Source organism: Rhinopithecus bieti, unplaced genomic scaffold (assembly GCF_001698545.2).
Source record: "Rhinopithecus bieti isolate Rb0 unplaced genomic scaffold, ASM169854v2 scaffold_7681, whole genome shotgun sequence".
Lineage (NCBI taxonomy): Eukaryota > Metazoa > Chordata > Mammalia > Primates > Cercopithecidae > Rhinopithecus > Rhinopithecus bieti.
Genome location: NW_016806571.1, coordinates 5,051,641 through 5,067,781, shown reverse-complemented (window position 1 = coordinate 5,067,781; position 16,141 = coordinate 5,051,641). Strand labels below are relative to the sequence as shown.

The 16,141-nt window shown below is 47.0% G+C and overlaps 2 protein-coding genes across 8 annotated transcripts in view; both read right to left on the bottom strand.

The window, feature by feature from the left end:
• Positions 1–9,729, bottom strand: part of TRIM54 (tripartite motif containing 54) — a 25,511-nt gene extending 15,782 nt beyond the window's left edge. For both annotated transcript variants that reach the window (XM_017876943.1, XM_017876944.1), the window contains exon 1: positions 9,236–9,729. In XM_017876943.1, coding sequence (XP_017732432.1) covers positions 9,236–9,403 — 168 coding nt within the window. In that variant the 5' untranslated portion in view covers positions 9,404–9,729. The remainder of the gene's footprint in view (positions 1–9,235) is intronic.
• Positions 9,730–10,711: 982 nt separating this feature from the next.
• DNAJC5G (DnaJ heat shock protein family (Hsp40) member C5 gamma) overlaps positions 10,712–16,141 on the bottom strand; it is a 10,661-nt gene continuing 5,231 nt past the window's right edge. The window contains exons 2-6 of one of the 6 annotated variants that reach the window (XM_017876941.1): positions 15,834–16,113; positions 15,381–15,496; positions 13,952–14,096; positions 11,909–11,976; positions 10,712–11,713 (exon numbers count right to left, since the gene is read on the bottom strand). In XM_017876941.1, coding sequence (XP_017732430.1) covers positions 11,920–11,976; positions 13,952–14,096; positions 15,381–15,493 — 315 coding nt within the window. In that variant the 5' untranslated portion in view covers positions 15,494–15,496; positions 15,834–16,113 and the 3' untranslated portion in view covers positions 10,712–11,713; positions 11,909–11,919. Of the gene's footprint in view, positions 11,714–11,908; positions 11,977–13,951; positions 14,097–14,268; positions 14,483–15,380; positions 15,520–15,833; positions 16,114–16,141 lie in introns of all 6 variants that reach the window. The other 5 variants (XM_017876939.1, XM_017876940.1, XM_017876938.1 and 2 more) reach the window with 5 other exon arrangements.

The following is a 16,141-nucleotide window of genomic DNA, read 5'->3' as shown; positions in this document are numbered from 1 at the left end:
AAAAAAAAAAAAAAAAAAAAAAAAAAAAAAGAAAATTTCTGCAGAGATAGGGTCTTGCTAGGCTGCCCAGGCTGATGTCAAATTCCTGGCCTCAAGCGATCCTCCTACCTTAGCCTTCCAAAGTGCTGGGATTTCAGGGGTGAGCCCCCATGCCAGGCTTACAATTTTTAGAAAGAAAAAAAGTAATCAGGACTTGGGTTATCTTGGCCAATGTCTTCCTTCAAACTCCCGACAGCCAGAACTGAAGGAGGCACACTGACACTACCTCTTCACCACTCTCCTGCCTGCCAAAGCAGTATCTTTAGCAGCTCATCTCATTGGTTAGTCATTGCATTTCTTCTGGAGCCCAGAGGGCTGAGGCATCGCTACTCAGGCAGTCCAACCCTAAGTCCTTTGAAGAGTTTCTTTCTTGGGAGAGAGAAATTGGGAGTGTATGAGCTCAGAGGGCAGGGCGGTGGGGAGAGGCTGCACCTCTGCCTTCCTCACTGTCTGGCTCAGGGCTGGTGCCGCTCCCTGCTGCGGACACCACAGTCCAGTATTTTGCATGTAGCCTTTCATCCCCCATTCCCAGAGTTCCCTCTTGATTCACAAGTCCAGTTCCTCCTGCCATATCCTCTGTGGGGCCTGGCTGGCTTTCTTCTTAACCTCCAGGGCAGCCCTTCCCTTCTATGACTGCTTCAGCAATGCTAGCCCCCAGCCAAATCCTAACCCCATTTCCTTTGCTAGTCTCTCTGGCCAATATTTACATACATGTGCTTTTTGGCATTAAGACTACATTTGACTTGTAATAAAATAGTAAAGTTTATCCTTCAGACTTTCCAGGGCCTCTGGCTCATATTGCTTAGAGGCCCTCATTGTATTTCCCAAAATACGGTATAATACTGATGACAAGCATGAAGACTGGAGGTGGTATGGGGATGGATGTTCAAGATTTTTTACGTATTAATTCTAATGCATATCAGGAAAAAAACAGCCCACAAAACTGACATTTTTTCATGGATTTCATTGTGTAGAATAAGGATAAAGTAAATATTTAAGGTTTAAAGGTCATTTTTTGTTTGTCTGTTTTTGAGACAGGGTTTCACTCCTGCAGCCCAGGCTAAAATGCAGTGGCACAATCTCGGCTCACTGTCGACCTCCGCTTCCCGGACTAAAGTGATTCTCCAGCCTCAGCCTCCTGAGTAGATGGGACTACAGGTGTTCACCACCACACCCGGCTAATTTCTTTATATTTTAGTAGAGACAGGGTTTCACCATGTTGGCCAGGCTGGTCTCAAACTCCTGAGCTCAAGTGATCCACCTGCCTTGGCCTCCCAAAGTGCTGGAGTTATAGGTGTGAGCCACTGTGCCCAGCCTAAAAGTGAGTGTTTTAAAATAGAACTATTAAATTATAGTACAGGTGGTACATAGCTATGGCAAAAATCAGGAAGGTGGGCGGATCACTTGAGGTCAGGAGTTTGAGACCAGCCTGGCCAACATGGTGAGACCCTGTCTCTACTAAAAATACAAAAATTAGCTGGGCACGGTGGCATGCACCCATAATCCCAGCTACTCGGGAAGCTGAGGTATGAGAATCGCTTGAACCTGGGAGGTGGAGTTTACAGTGAGCCGAAATGAAGCCACCTCACTCCAGTCTGGGCTACTGAGTGAGATTCTGCCTCAGAATAAAAAAAAAGGGGGGAGAGAGAGAGAGAGATAGGGTCTCGCTATGTTGCTCAGGCTGGCCTCAAACTCCTAGGCTCAAGCAATCCTCCTGCTTCAGCCTCCTGAGTACCTGGGACTGTAGGTGTGTGCCACTGCTCAGGATCCTTTTTAGACATTTCCTCCCAATAGCTCCCATTCCCCCCATTAAATATTAACATCATAGATATACTGTGTATCTGTTTATGTACCGCATGCTTATCTACCCTTTACACATAAAAAGAGTAAAATTTGGCCATGTGTGGTGGCTCACACCTGTAATCCCAACACTTTGGGTGGCCAAGGTGGGCGGATCACCTGAGGTCGGCAGTTTTGAGACCAGCCCGACCAATATGGAGAAACCCCGTCTCTACTAAAAATACAAAATTAGCCAGGCACATGCCTGTAATCCCAGCGACTTGGGAGGCTGAGGCAGGAGAATCGCTTGAACCGGGGAGGTGGAGGTTGCGGAGAGCCGAGATCGCGCCATTGCACTCCAGCCTGGGCAACAAGAGCCCCCTTCCAAGAATCAATTTTTTTCCCCTTGAGAGCAATATCGCTCCCATTGAGAATACATGCTGTATTCTAATGCCATCAGTTTCCTTTATAATCATATGTATTACATGGTACGCATTTAAAAATATTGTTATTAGAAAGGATCCATAGGTTTCACACACTGACAAACTGGTCCATGGCACACACAAAAAATTACTCCCTACCCTGATTGTAAGTCCCTCAATTTTCTCATCACAAATAAGGATTTTATACTCTAAGGGATACATGATAACTTCCTTAATACATCTTCATAGCTGACAGTCTCTACATTAGGCTAAAGATCTTTCAGCTGACTAATATCCAGTTAGAAAAATCCTATCTTCTGCTTCTGTTTATCTTTCAATTTCGAGACTAAGAGATAACTGATTGGTTCTGTTATACACATAAATGTCTTGTTCTTTCCTTCAATCTTACATTTATGCAAGGAAGCCAGCCCCATAAAGTAAAATTTCATGTGCCAATGATGTGGTGTGTGGAGGAAATTCCATCACTCTAGGAAATGTAACAGAACACCTAGATTTATGTCCCTAGTCTGTCCCTTTGTTTGTGTGACTGTGACCTGTTTCCTGTGTTCTCTTCTGTAAAACAGAGATAACGTCCATTCGATCTAACTCAAATGGAATCATGTTTGTGAAAGTATTCTATAAATTATAAGGCATGCACAAACACAGAGGACTGTTAACAATCCTAACCTAGACCTTAAAAAGAAATGACCACACAGAACCACAGGGTATGAAATGACTGTTCTTTCTCCACTGTGAAGGATAAGATGGAGTGGAACAAATAAGTGGAATTTAATTCTAGGCTATGTTCAAGGCTGTTGTGTGGAATACATGCCACGAGCTCTCTTTCTCTCTTTTAGGCTTTACGACGCCTTCTATTTCCTTTGTAATGTTCCATAGCATCTAATAGAAATGTTCCATCTCGAAAGATGCTCTGTAAATGCAGCTAGTCTATCAAATCCATACTTATGTCAGAATGTTTTCTCTCTTCCCTGGCTATCCAGAGAGATGCTAATTTGGGACATAGGTTCTGGATGCAAAGGGGATTTTGGAGGCTATTTCCCCCAACCTGAAGGCCTGGCCAATGATGAATGATGGACCGTGCAAGTTCTGTGAGCCAGACACTCAGAATATGCTGGAAAAACCTTGGGAAAACGGCAGGCAGAAGACCAGACATTTGGAGAAAAGCCGAAGAGCCTGAGAAGAATCCAGGTTTTGGTAAAAGCTGAGCTGCAGGTATAAGAGGGACTGTAAACAGAGGGCTAGCTATGGGTGGCAGAACCTAGGGAAGAGTCTGGCCCAAGGGGCTGGTAAACCAAGCCCTACTGCTTGGAAGGAGGAGCGATGAGCAGAAGAGTGGGCCAAATTAGGGCAGTGGGCACAGAATGGAAAGCCTTCAAAAAATGGAAAGCCACAAAAATATCTTTCAACTTTGTGAAACCAAATCGTTAGAATTGCAAGAGATGTTAAAGGTCAGTTTAAGGCCAGGTGCAGTGGCTCACGCCTATAACCCCAGAGCTTTTGGAGGCTGAACTGAGAGGATCGCTTGAGGCCAGGAGTTTGAGACAGCCTGTCTCTACAAAAACATTTTTTTTTTTTTTTAATTGGCTGGGTGTGGTGGAGCATGCCTGTAGTCCTAGCTACTTGAGAGGCTGAGGCAGGAGGACCGTTTGAGCCCAGGAGTTCAAGGTTACAGTGGGCTATGATCGTGCCACTGTACTCCAGCCTGGGCGACAGAGTGAGACCCTGTCTCTGGGGGAAAAAAAATCAGTTTAAAACACCCTTTTCTGCCAGGCACAGTTGCTCATCCTGGCACTTTGGGAGGCTGAACTGGGAGGATCCTTTGAGTCCAGGAGTTGGAGAACAACCTGGGCAACATAGACCCTTGTCTCTACAAAAAATTACAAAAAAATTAGCCAGGCATAGTGGTGCATGCCTGTTGTCCCAGCTACTTAGGAGGCTGAGGTGGGAGGGATGGCTAGAGCCTGAGAACTCGAGGCTGCAGTGAGCCATCATCACACCACTGCACTTAACCTGGGTGATAGAATGAGATCCTGTCTCAAAAATAAATAAATAGGCCGGGCGCGGTGGCTCACGCCTGTAATCCTAGCACTTTGGGAGGCCGAGGCGGGCGGATCACGAGGTCAGGAGATCGAGACCATCCTGGCTAACACGGTGAAACCCCGTCTCTACTAAAAATACAAAAAATTATCCGGGCGGGGTGGCAGGCGCCTGTAGTCCCAGCCACTCAGGAGGCTGAGGCAGGAGAATGGTGTGAACCTGGGAGGCGGAGCTTGCAGTGAGCTGAGATTGCGCCACTGCACTCCAGCCTGGGTGACAGAGTGAGACTCCGTCTCAAAAAAAATAAAAATTAAAATAAATAAACAAATAAACAAACACCCTTTTCATTTATGGTCATGTAAACAGGCTTGAAGTGATGAAATAGCCTGACTGCACTGTGTGGCAAATTAACAAAGAAACTCGTCAGAGGAGAATCCAGGAGTGCTAAGCCTCAATCTAGGTTTTCGTTCTCACTAAATCAAGATTCTTCCCTACAGAAGAGCCCTAACCCTGCTACAAATTTAATGCAATCCATACAATTTTAGTGAACCAATTTCGCATCAGGGAGACCGGCCCAAAGTTGGACTGAAGAAGTCCTGGCGCCTTCAGAATGGGTAGAAGTGGTCGAGGAGGCAGGCTGGGTAGAATCTTCTCTGGCAGGCCTGTACCTGATGACACCTGGTCCTAACAACTAGAGGATAAAGAAATGGAGTTTGGGTGGCGCAAAACAAAAGTCATCTCTCTTAGACTGCCCCTTGTTAGAGAAGGAGGCTCCTTTCTTGACAATCCCCCCTCTGCAAGTCCCTCCGTAGACAGACATCCTCCAGAAAAGCTGTTCCAGAACAATCTTCTTACAAGGACTTTTGGTCGTCTGTTAAATTACAACAGGTTGCAGGCTCAAAAACAAATGCCCACAGTGAAGTGGAGGCAGGTATAAAAATAAACTGAAGGCTTGCTTTAAAGCCGTTTAGGAGTGAATAGAATTTACAAATACAGAAACACATGGGAAGATGTTTGTGTCAAATTCCCACACCAACAGCTTTCCTTTAGTGGAAGTTCTTGGTAGCTGAGTGGGTGCAAGTGTGGGGAAAGGAGGAGGAAGAAATTAGAGGGGGTTAATGTGGTGTCTTGGTGTTTCATTCTGTTTCAATTCAGAGAGAAAGAGTTGTTACAGCTCTAAAAAGAATTACATTAAGATGACCACTATGTAAAAATGTTTGGGGATATGGGCTTGAATGTAACATGCAAAAACTGCTGGGCTTGGTGGTGTGCACTCCAGAGGCTGAGGCAGGAAGATAACTTGAACCCAGGAGTTCAAGATCAGCCTGGGTAACATAGTGTGACACCATCTCAAAAACAAAAAACAAAGTAATATGCAAAAATAAAAATAACTGTATTGGGGAGGTAAGATTATGGATGATTTCCTCCCAACCCCTTAATACTGTTCAACTAACAGTATTTTCTTTTTTGTAGAGATGAAGTCTCACTATGTTGCCCAGGCTGCTGTCAAATTCCTGGGCTCAAGTGATCCTCCTGTCTCAGCCTCCCAAAGTGTTGGGATTACAGGTGTGAGCCACCTCATGTAGCCACTATTTTAAAATAAATTGTTTTCAAATTTTGCTTCCTGGCTCTCTAGTTAACTTGGTCTTATAAAATCCCAATTCCCGGGGCCGGGCGCGGTGGCTCAAGCCTGTAATCCCAGCACTTTGGGAGGCCGAGACAGGCGGATCACGAGGTCAGGAGATCGAGACCATCCTGGCTAACACTGTGAAACCCCGTCTCTACTAAAAAATACAAAAAACTAGCCGGGCGAGGTGGCGGGCGCCTGTAGTCCCAGCTACTGGGGAGGCTGAGGCAGGAGAATGGCGTAAACCCAGGAGGCGGAGCTTGCAGTGAGCTGAGATCCGGCCACTGTACTCCAGCCTGGGCGACAGAGCGAGACTCCATCTCAAAAAAAAAAAAAAAAAAAAATCCCAATTCCCAAAAACTCTTGTTTGTTGTCCATCACGGCAGTTTTTAGGACAATAAAACACGGGAAACCATCTAAATGTTTTAGAGGACAGATTATTTAAGTAGACTGTGGTCCAGACATAACAATGAAAACTACACAGCTATTTAAAAAGGAAGACATAAATCTGAATGGTGGATACAGACAATCACCCACAGCGAGTAAGTGAACAAAGGCAGGTGGGGGGCGATGGGTCTCGCCTGAGAACATATACACATGCAAACATGTGCCGATTTGTGGAAATTTTCTGGAAGTATTCCCAAGAAAGTTGGTAATAGTTGCTTCTATCTGGTGAAGACAGTTGAGGGTCTGAGGTGAATAGCAGATTTGCTTTTCATGGTATGAACCCCTACACTGCTTGGAAACAGTATGTTTACATGTTACAAATTCTAAATGATACACTGGTATCGCTTTGATAACCGTTAACTTTCTAGGCAACACTCTAAGGGTATTCTTCCTAAGTGGTTTGAAGACAGAGGAAAAGTCCTATTCTTTCCAAAAGTCCTATTCTTGCTCCATACTTAGAAAACAGACAATCTGATTATGCCTACAGTTGTCAAAATGTGGAGGCAATGTGCGAAAAAACTAAATCTGCTCATCTTTCAGAGATCTACTGAGATATATTGAGATATACAGACTTGAGTGCAGCTGAAGAACTGGGTCAGCCTCCCACCAGGCCCTCCCAAATAAGCAGCAAGGGATGAGCTCTTCACTCTTCCTCCTTAGAGGGGCCAGGGCTGCTCTGCACCTCAAACGACACACATCACTCCAGACCCACAGAGCCACCCCAAAGCCCTGGATATCACGTTATCTCCAAATATTCTGTACAGGGTTTGCCCCAAGCCATTCCAAGGTCTCTCTGAGCCCAGATCAGTATTCCAGAGCTTTCTGGAACTGAAACAGTGTGCTTGGGTAGAAAGAGTTGACTTAAACAAGCAGGTCACGTGAACACATTCTAGCTTCCATGTATGGGGCCTGTTCCTGGGCCCCTCTGCCAGATGACAGAGGCACCCAGGAATGCTCTTGGACATTCTGACCACTTTTCTACAGGACACGTCACTTTAACTTTCAAAACTTCTCTTTGTTTTCACATATTTCAAGTTCCAGTGAGAGGATGTTTCACTGTAAGTTCATGAGAAAGGACGGCAAAATCTTTCCGCCATTCCCTCCTAGGCACCTCTGCCTGAAGGATGTTCAGAGTTCCTCAGACCAAGGAAACACCAAGATGGTGGGCAAAGCATTGCCTCTCATGCAGGACTTCACGCCCAGGATGAGGAGGCGTAGCGTTTGGTCTAGGTCCCCCGAGACGGAAAATCTACTGCCTCTGAGATACTCTGGAACTGAGTAATGGCAGGTTTGGACACATAAAGAATAGGAGAGGGAACGGGCCTCAATGGGAAGATGGCAGGAGAGACCACAGAGTGCTGGTCTTCAGTGAAGATGGTACACAGCAGACACACAAGGGGCGGGTCACAGGGTACATAGTGGGACGGCGGGACCTAGCCAGCCCATTCCTTTCCCAAACAAGCTGCCCCGAGGAACTTAAAAGGGAAGTATTTTCTTGGTTAGGTTAAAAATCCCTTGTGTTTAACACATTTCCTCATCATTTCTGACACTGAAGAATACTTTTTGGGATGTTCCGTATCACTGACACACCTACTAAACCAGCTCTGGTCTATTCAGGGTTTGTTTTTGTTTTTGTGTTTTTGAGACAGAGTCTTGTTCTGTCACCCAAGTCAGAGTGCAGTGGCATGATCTCGACTCATGGCAACCTCCGCCTCCTGGGTTCCAGTGATTCTCCTGCCTCAGCCTCCTGAGGAGCTGGGACTACAGGCGCCTGCCACCACGACCAGCTAATTTTTGTATTTTTGGTAGAGATGGGGTTTCACCATATTGTCCAGGCTGGTCTCGAACTCCTGACCTCGTGATCCACAGGCCTCGCCTCCCAAAGTGCTGGGATTACAGGCGTGAGCCACCGCGCCCGGCCACATTCAGGGCTTTTGCTTAATCGGCAAGGCCGTGTGTGTGTGTGTGTGTGTGTGTGTGTGTGTGTGTGCATGTGTGCCTTTGCCCCTCACTCTCCCTGATCTCTGTTCCATTTCATAGCCTACTAGAACCTCCCCGGTAGCACAGGAAAAGAAAAATAAGCCCACTTATAATCCATTCTGGTATATGCAGCTTTTATTTCTAAACCAGTGGCTAAAATGGTATCTGTGAATTTGATTAGCTATGCTTGGCTCCATGACCACAAATAAACCAAAACTGGCTAGACTTCTAAGAAGTAAATTTCTTTGCCTTCTCTCTGCTTGTCAAGTGACCTCAATAGCTTTGAACCAGTAGGCCTCTTTACTGAACAATCTGGAGGATAACAGGTATGAACTCAAGTTGGGGAGAGTTCCCAGTCTCCTGCCCACTATGTCTAACTCTGTCCTCCACAGTGGATGCCCTGAACTTTCCTTAAACACAAATCGTTTTACTGCCATTATGGAGCTTTCTCACAGGGTTGGGGTTTTTTTGTTTGTTTTTTAATGTTTCATTATCTCATTAATCTTTTCTCCGTATTTTCCGCAATGCTCTCAAAGTGTGAAACTCCAAACTGGAATGCAGAGTCTGGCACAGGCTCTTACAAAGCCCGGTGTAGGATCCCCTCCCTCCCAGTTTCCACAGGGTCTCCTTTCCTCAGCAGATCCCAGCACTCCAGCTGCCGTCTATGGACAGGCTGTACCTGCCAGCCTGCAGGGCAGCTGCTGACTCATGCTTGCTCTGGGATTTGCTTGGACCCCAGCCCTTCTGCTCTCCAGCCACAACAGCCACCACCCACCTCAGAGAGCACTCTATCCATCACTTTCTGGGGTCTCAGCTCTGACCTGATCAGTCCCCCACGGGTCTGCATTGCTTTACCTGGCCCTGCCCCATCCCTGGCACCCACCTGGAAGACATCGTTGGCACACTTGCGGCACAGGTTGTGTTGGCAGGGCAGGATCACCACTGGTTTGGAGAACATCTCCAGGCAGATGGGGCAGATGAGCTGCTTCTCCAGGTTGTCCATGCTGTGTGCATCCCCTAGCAGCGGCTTGAAACCCACGGTGAAGTTCATCCCCTCGGTGGTTGTGCCTACCCTGGCCTGGGCCCTGCTCCTGGCCTTCACTCACTGTCTGTAGACCCTTCCTCACTCAGACGGCCTGTGGATTCCCTTCTGTGGCTCACTCTTGAAATAGCTCTGCTATCTCTCCTGTCCCGTTAACAACCTGTCTCGTCCCAGATAGCAGTCTTCAGACACTTCTCTGTCTCTACTTTCTGCTCTGCACCCTCGCCAGGCTCACGTAGTTTTAGCTATCCCTCTCTCTCTGTAAAGTCCTTTTGTTTCCCAAATGACTCTCTCTTGTTCACTCTGTGGGTAGCACTGTTTGTCCCTTACTCCCCAGAGAGGAGATTAATTTTACTGTGGGGGTGGGGAGACAAGGGGCATCTGCATGACATTCCAATTCCCAATTTAGCTCATGTAAGGCGAGCCACAGCTGTCACGGAGTGAGTGACCCTGACTCACTCAGGAATGGGTGACTCCCCTGAGCAAGGACAGGGGCGAGCGCCACTGCTTACGGTGAAAGGTGGGTCAGCAAAGGTGCTGCCCTCTCACTCTGAAGGCTCTTCTGAGCCCAGGACCCCTGCTCTGGCTTGGGCCCTTCTTCCAGGACAGTGACACAGAATCTAAATCTGCCTGTGTGAGAGGCACCCATACATAGCTCAGGGTGGGAGGAAAGATCTTGCCAGACTTAGAGTCAGTAGCAGTTGCCTCCTCCACAGGCTCAGCCAGTGACCCTGGTCCTCCTCCTCAAGACTGTGTGATTCAGAACAGCAGCTCCAGAGACTCCATCAAGCCTCTTGTCCAATACCTCTGGCTCATTTTTGTTCTTGCCTGCCTTTTCTTCTATCACCCTAGGAAATGAAGCTCAAGAGGCTAGAAATGAGTGTTGTGCCAAGGCCTGGACCTATGAGCATGCCCCCAAGGAAATGTGGGATTCTGGTTCATGAACACATCCCTGGAGCCACTCCAAGGACTTCAAATTTGTTAGGAAATTGGGAGAAGGTGAGCTGGGCAGAAAGGACTGAATGCCAGGGACTTATTTTGGGCACCCAGGGAATCAACCTCCAGGGAAATTTTAGAGCACTGACAAAGTCATAATCATAAGGCTCCAGGAAGCCTCTGCCCCAGCTCCACAGGTGTCCAGGACTCCTCCTCTCCAAGCCAGGCTTGACCCAGTTGTGAGCATTGGTCTTCTTTTTCTCCTATAGGTCTTTTTCTCCACTTGATATTAGCCAAAAGGCCAAGAAGCAATTTCTTTAGGCCTTTTTTCTCCACCCCAGACACAATTTGTCTTTTCTGGGTCCAAAATATGCCTTGGAATTGGACAAAAGCTCTTTTATTTACTGCCATTCTTTAGCCCTTCTCCCAGTCCAGGAAGAGAAGTCTGAGGAGTTAGTAGGTAGTGACCCTGAGTGGGTAGGAAATACACGGTGTGAGGAGGATACAAAACAGCAGCACAAAGAGGCAAGAGAGGGAAAAGAGTCCAGAAAGTGCAATCTTCTCTGGATCACATATTTCATGCCCCTATTTTTGAGAATAAATTACATGTCAATTGGCCTGCATAAGATGTGAAAAGGATGGAGGCAAGCTGGCACTGATGTTTGAACTTCAGTTAACCCACAGGACCAAGGCTAATGCATGCTGTTCTGGTAGCTGAAGTCCAAGGAGAATCTAAAGATGGAATGACTACCCCTAAGCCTCAAATGCACTCACAATTTTCCTGAGCTGACTCATAGTGGCATGGAATGAGGCTGGCAATGCCAACGGCCGTGGGCACCAGAAGGTGAGACCAGCTCCATAAAGGCATTATTAGCTTAGGAATGAGGCTGATGCTAGGGGTACTTGGTACACAGAGTTGCAACAAGGGAGAGTTAACTGGTGCAGCAGCTCCAGGGACAGGATCCGCCCTGCTCAGTTATCAGGCTCTTGGTGGTGATATCGCAAGAGGCTCAGGGACCCTACCAGCTGGCACTGGTTCCGATAACAAGGCAGGCACAGGAAAAAGTCTCTTCAGGAAAAATCTGCCACCACTGCCTGAGACCTCATAAGGGAAGGCAGGGGAGGGCGGCTTTCTGATGGAGTAAAATTGGGACTGCAACTAAAAAGAAGAGTAGCTGGGCAAGCCTATACACAGTTGTGGTACCAAGGGCAGAGGTGATGTCCTTACTGGGACCAATGTCATCAATGCTTCTGAAGAGATTCTTGAGATTCTTAAAAGAAGAGGGGTCAAATCAGGGTCAATGTCAGGACAGGGCTACTTGCTCCTCTCTTCAATGTGTCCAGGGGACTGGGCAGCAGAAGGCACTCTCACTGGGTCAGCACCTAGGGGCAGAAGAAGGTGGCGCTTTATTAATCAGAAGGAATAATTACCTAGAACTTAAAGCAAACCCCCACATGTAAGGATATAAACACATAGTCCATACTGTAAAGATGTAAACTTTCTACTAATGACTCATCTGAAGTTAGCTTACATGCTTTTCTTATCTGATAACTACTGCTGCCTTTCAGTTTACATACCTCATCTTTCTTCATCTCTTAAAAATCATCTTCGCTATTTTCCTCTCTTCTAAAATCACCTTTGGCTCCTATGATGGAATTATATATATGTTTACGTATATAAACGTTTAGTAACTTTTTGTGGTGTACTGATGAGAAAACCATTACCTTGTAGTTACACATTAGCATCACCAGGTGGCACTGGTGTGAAGTTCAATCCACTTATATAAAAATTTATTTGGGGTGGGAATGATCTCAGACTTTTCTTTTTTCTTTTCTTCCTCTTCCTCTTCCCCTCCTCCTCCTCCTCTTCTTGTTCTTCTTCCTCCTCCCTTCCCCCTTCCCCTCCCCCTCCTCCTTCTTTCCTCCTCCTTTTTTTTTTTTTTCTGATACAGGGTGGCACTCTTGTCACCCAGGCTAGAGTACAGTGGCATGATCACAGCTCACTGTAACCTCAACCTCAACCTCCTGGACTCAAGTGATCCTCCCACCTCAGCCTCCCCAGTAGCTGAGACTACAGGTGTGCACCACCATGCCCGGCTGACTTTTTTTTTTTTTTTTGTAGATACTGAGTTTCATGATGTTGCCAAGGCTGGTCTCAAACTTCTGAGCTCAAGTGATCTGCCCACCTTGGATTCGCAAAGTGCTGGGATTACAGGCACAAACCACTGCAACTGGCCCTTTCCTTTGAGTAGATGGAAAAAATTGCATCCTGCCAGGCACAGTGGCTCATGCCTATAATCCCAGCACTTTGGAAGGCCAAGGCAGGTGGATCATCTGAGGTCAGGAGTTGGAGACCAGCCTGGCCAACATGGCGAAACCCCGACTCTACTAAAAATAAAAAATTAGCCCAGCATGGTGGCACACATCTGTAATCCCAGCTACTCGGGAAGCTGAGGCAGGAGAATCGCTTAAACCCAGGAGGCGGAGGTTGCAATGAGCTGAGATGGTGTCACTGCACTCCAGCCTGGGTGACAGACTGAGACTACGTCTCAACAACAACACTACCACCAACAACAAAACAACAACAACAAAAATTGCATCCTCAAATCTGTCTTCACCTACTGTCTTTCTAGACACACTCTCCCACCCCATTCCTTAGCTTAACAGGAGCTGACACTACATTCAAACTGTCAGTTTGTCATGTAAGGTGAACAGAAACAGATCGATCTTTTTTTTTCCTTCACTTTGTCCCAGTGCCAGACTTGAAATTGTCATATTTAGGGGTTAACCTGCCATTTTCACAGGTTTTTTTCACCACCAACCCTTTCTTTCTCTCTTTCTGTCTTTCTCTCTTTCTCTCTTTCTTTTCTTTCTTTCTTTCTTTCTCTTTCTTTCTCCTTCCCTACTTCCTTCCTTCCTTCCTTCCTTCCTTCTTCCTTCCTTCTTTCTTTTTTTTTTTTTTTGAGACAGAGTCTCACTCTGTCACCCTGTCACCCAGGCTAGAGTGCAGTGGCACGATCTTGGCTCACTGCAACTTCTGCCTCCTGGGTTTAAGCAATTCTCCTGCCTCAGCCTCCTAAGTAGCTGGGGTTATAGGTACCCGCCACCACACCCGGCTAATTTTTGTATTTTTAGTAGAGACGGAGTTTCACCATGTTGGTCAGGCTGGTCTTGACCTCCTGACCTAGTGATCAGCCTACCTCAGCCTCTCAAACTGCTGGGATTACAGGTTTGAGCCACCGTGCCCAGACTCTTTCTTTTCTTTCTATTTTTTTTTGAGATGGAGTCTTGCTCTGTCACCCAGGCTGGAGTGCAGTGGCGCGATCTCGGCTCACTGCAACCTCTGCCTCCCAGGTTCAAGCGATTCTCCTGCCTCAGCCTCCCAAGTGGCTGGGACTACAGGCAGGTGCCACCATGCCCAGCTAATTTTTGTATTTTTAGTAGAGACAGGATTTTACTATGTTGACCAGGCTGGTCTCGAACTCCTGACCTCAGGTAATCCACCTCGTCCTCCCAAAGTGCTGGGATTACAGGCATGAGCCAACGCACCTGACCCCAATCATTTCTTTCATTCCCAATCCAGGCATTTCTTACCTCACAGCCCCTGCTTACAGTTCTCACCTGACCTTGGAGGCTGACTCTGGACGTTCTGCTGATATTTTCTCCCACTATCCTGCTCAGGTGGTGGTTTAAGTGTTCCACAGCAAAAACAGCAGCAACAACAGAAACAGCAACAAGTGAGCAGTGTACACAGGATGACAAGTGTCTAAAAGGTAGGCGAGAATGGCCTCAGTCCAGCAGTTTTCTATATGACTGCTCAAGCTTCCCTCCCTCAATCCTCCTGGCACCCAGAAAATGAGACAACAGAAGCATTTGTCATAAGGAGAGGAAGGTCACCCTTCTTTCCTTATTCTTAAAGGACCTAGAGAATTGTGTACCTTGAACCAACAACTATTCAGAATAAAATAGTATCTGACGCCTTCTTCACCAAAGTGATCATACAGATATATTCCCAATGAGCCATGCTGGTCGTAAATTTTCCGCTTCTTAGAGTCGCTCAGTATGGCATGAGCTGCGTTGATCTCTTTGAATATTTCTGCTGCTTGAGCATTCCCTGGATTCTTGTCGGGATGATACTGCAAGGCCAGTTTCCTACCCAGGCGATACCCAAAAGGAGGGTGGGGAAGCAATGGGGAATGGCTGGGGAAGGAGGCTTAGGATGAATGACAGGGATTAGTCTCTAGAGAGTGCAGAAGGAATGCATGAGATGTGGTACAAGGATGGAGGCAAGCATCCAAGGTTTAAACTCCTTCCCATACTATAATGAAGAGGGTGATGGCCCCATTTGGCCCCAAAGTGAGGGCTTATTGGGACTTAAAAATGGGTCATAGGGCCAGGTGCACTAGCTCACACCTGTAATCCCAGCGCTTTGGGAGGCTGAGGTGGGCGGATCATGAGGACAGGAGTTTGAGACCAGCCTGGCCAATATGGTGAAACCCTGTCTCTACCAAAAATACAAAAAATTAGCTAGGCGTGGTGGCAGGCACCTGTAATCCCAGTTACTCGGGAGGTTGAGGCAGGAGAATCACTTGAACCAGGAAGGAGGAGGCTGCAGTGAGCCGAGACTGCACCACTGCACTACAGCTTGGGCAACAGAGCGAGACTCTGTCTCAAAACAAACAAACAAACAAACAAACAAAAAAAGGGTCGTAGTCCGGGCACAGTGGTTCACGCCTGTAATCTCAGCACTTTGGGAGGCCGAGGCAGGTAGATCACCTGAGGTCAGGAGTTTGAGACCAGCCTGGCCAACATGGCAAAACCTTGTCTCTACTAAAAATACAAAAATTAGCCAGGCGTGGTGGTGCACGCCTGTAGTCCCAGCTTCTCAGAAGGCTCAACCGTCTCTGTCTCTGCTTTGGGACAGGGTGAGACTTTCTCTCAAAAAAAAAAAAAAAACAAAAGGAGAAGAATCAGATAGCAAAACAGATACAGAAAGAAAAAGGCTTTAAGGGGGAAATTCCATGGATCTATAAAGGACTGAGGTCTGAACCTGTAGGATTTTTTGACGTCTTCAGGTGAGGCACCCTTCTTAAGCTCCAGCACTGCATAGAGGCTTGTCCCACTTTTGGACAGCCGGTGGGCTGCTTCGTTCACGGTAGACATGATCTGAGCCAGAGGAGAAGCAGCATCTGTGAGAACTTCTCCAAGTAAGGTCCCGGAGAAGTGCACTTCCAGTAACAGGAAACTCATTAACTTCAGGGATTAGGCAGGTAAATGATGACAGAAGGACAAGGATAAGATAATAGTGAGTGGGATCTGTGGCTAGCAGGAGAATTCAGGTGTTCAGAAAGATTCAGATTTTAAGGAGGAAACATCTTCTCCTCACATTTCCGAGCATCCTCCAGCTACACAGACCTCCAGACATCCCACATCCTAAGGTGCTGTAAGCTAGGAGGGGTCTAAACCAGGAAAAGAGCCTGATTTTGTCTAGCGCTTCTACTACCTGGAGTAAACACCTCTGGGTCTGTCCAAGCTCACTGCTGGGTTTGAAACACCAGGGCGGCCCCAGCCTGAATAGATTGGATCAGGAATCAGAAAGATCCACAACTTTTTTTTTTTTTTTTTTTTTTTGACAGTTTTCTGCTCTTGTCGCCCAGGCTGGAGTGTAATGGCGTAATCTGGGGTCACTGCAACCTCTGCCTCCTGGAGTCAAGCGATTCTCCTGCCTCAGCCTCCCAAGTAGCTGGGATTACAGGCACCCGCCACCACGCCCGGCTAATTTTCTGTATTTTTAGTAGAGTCAGAGTTTCA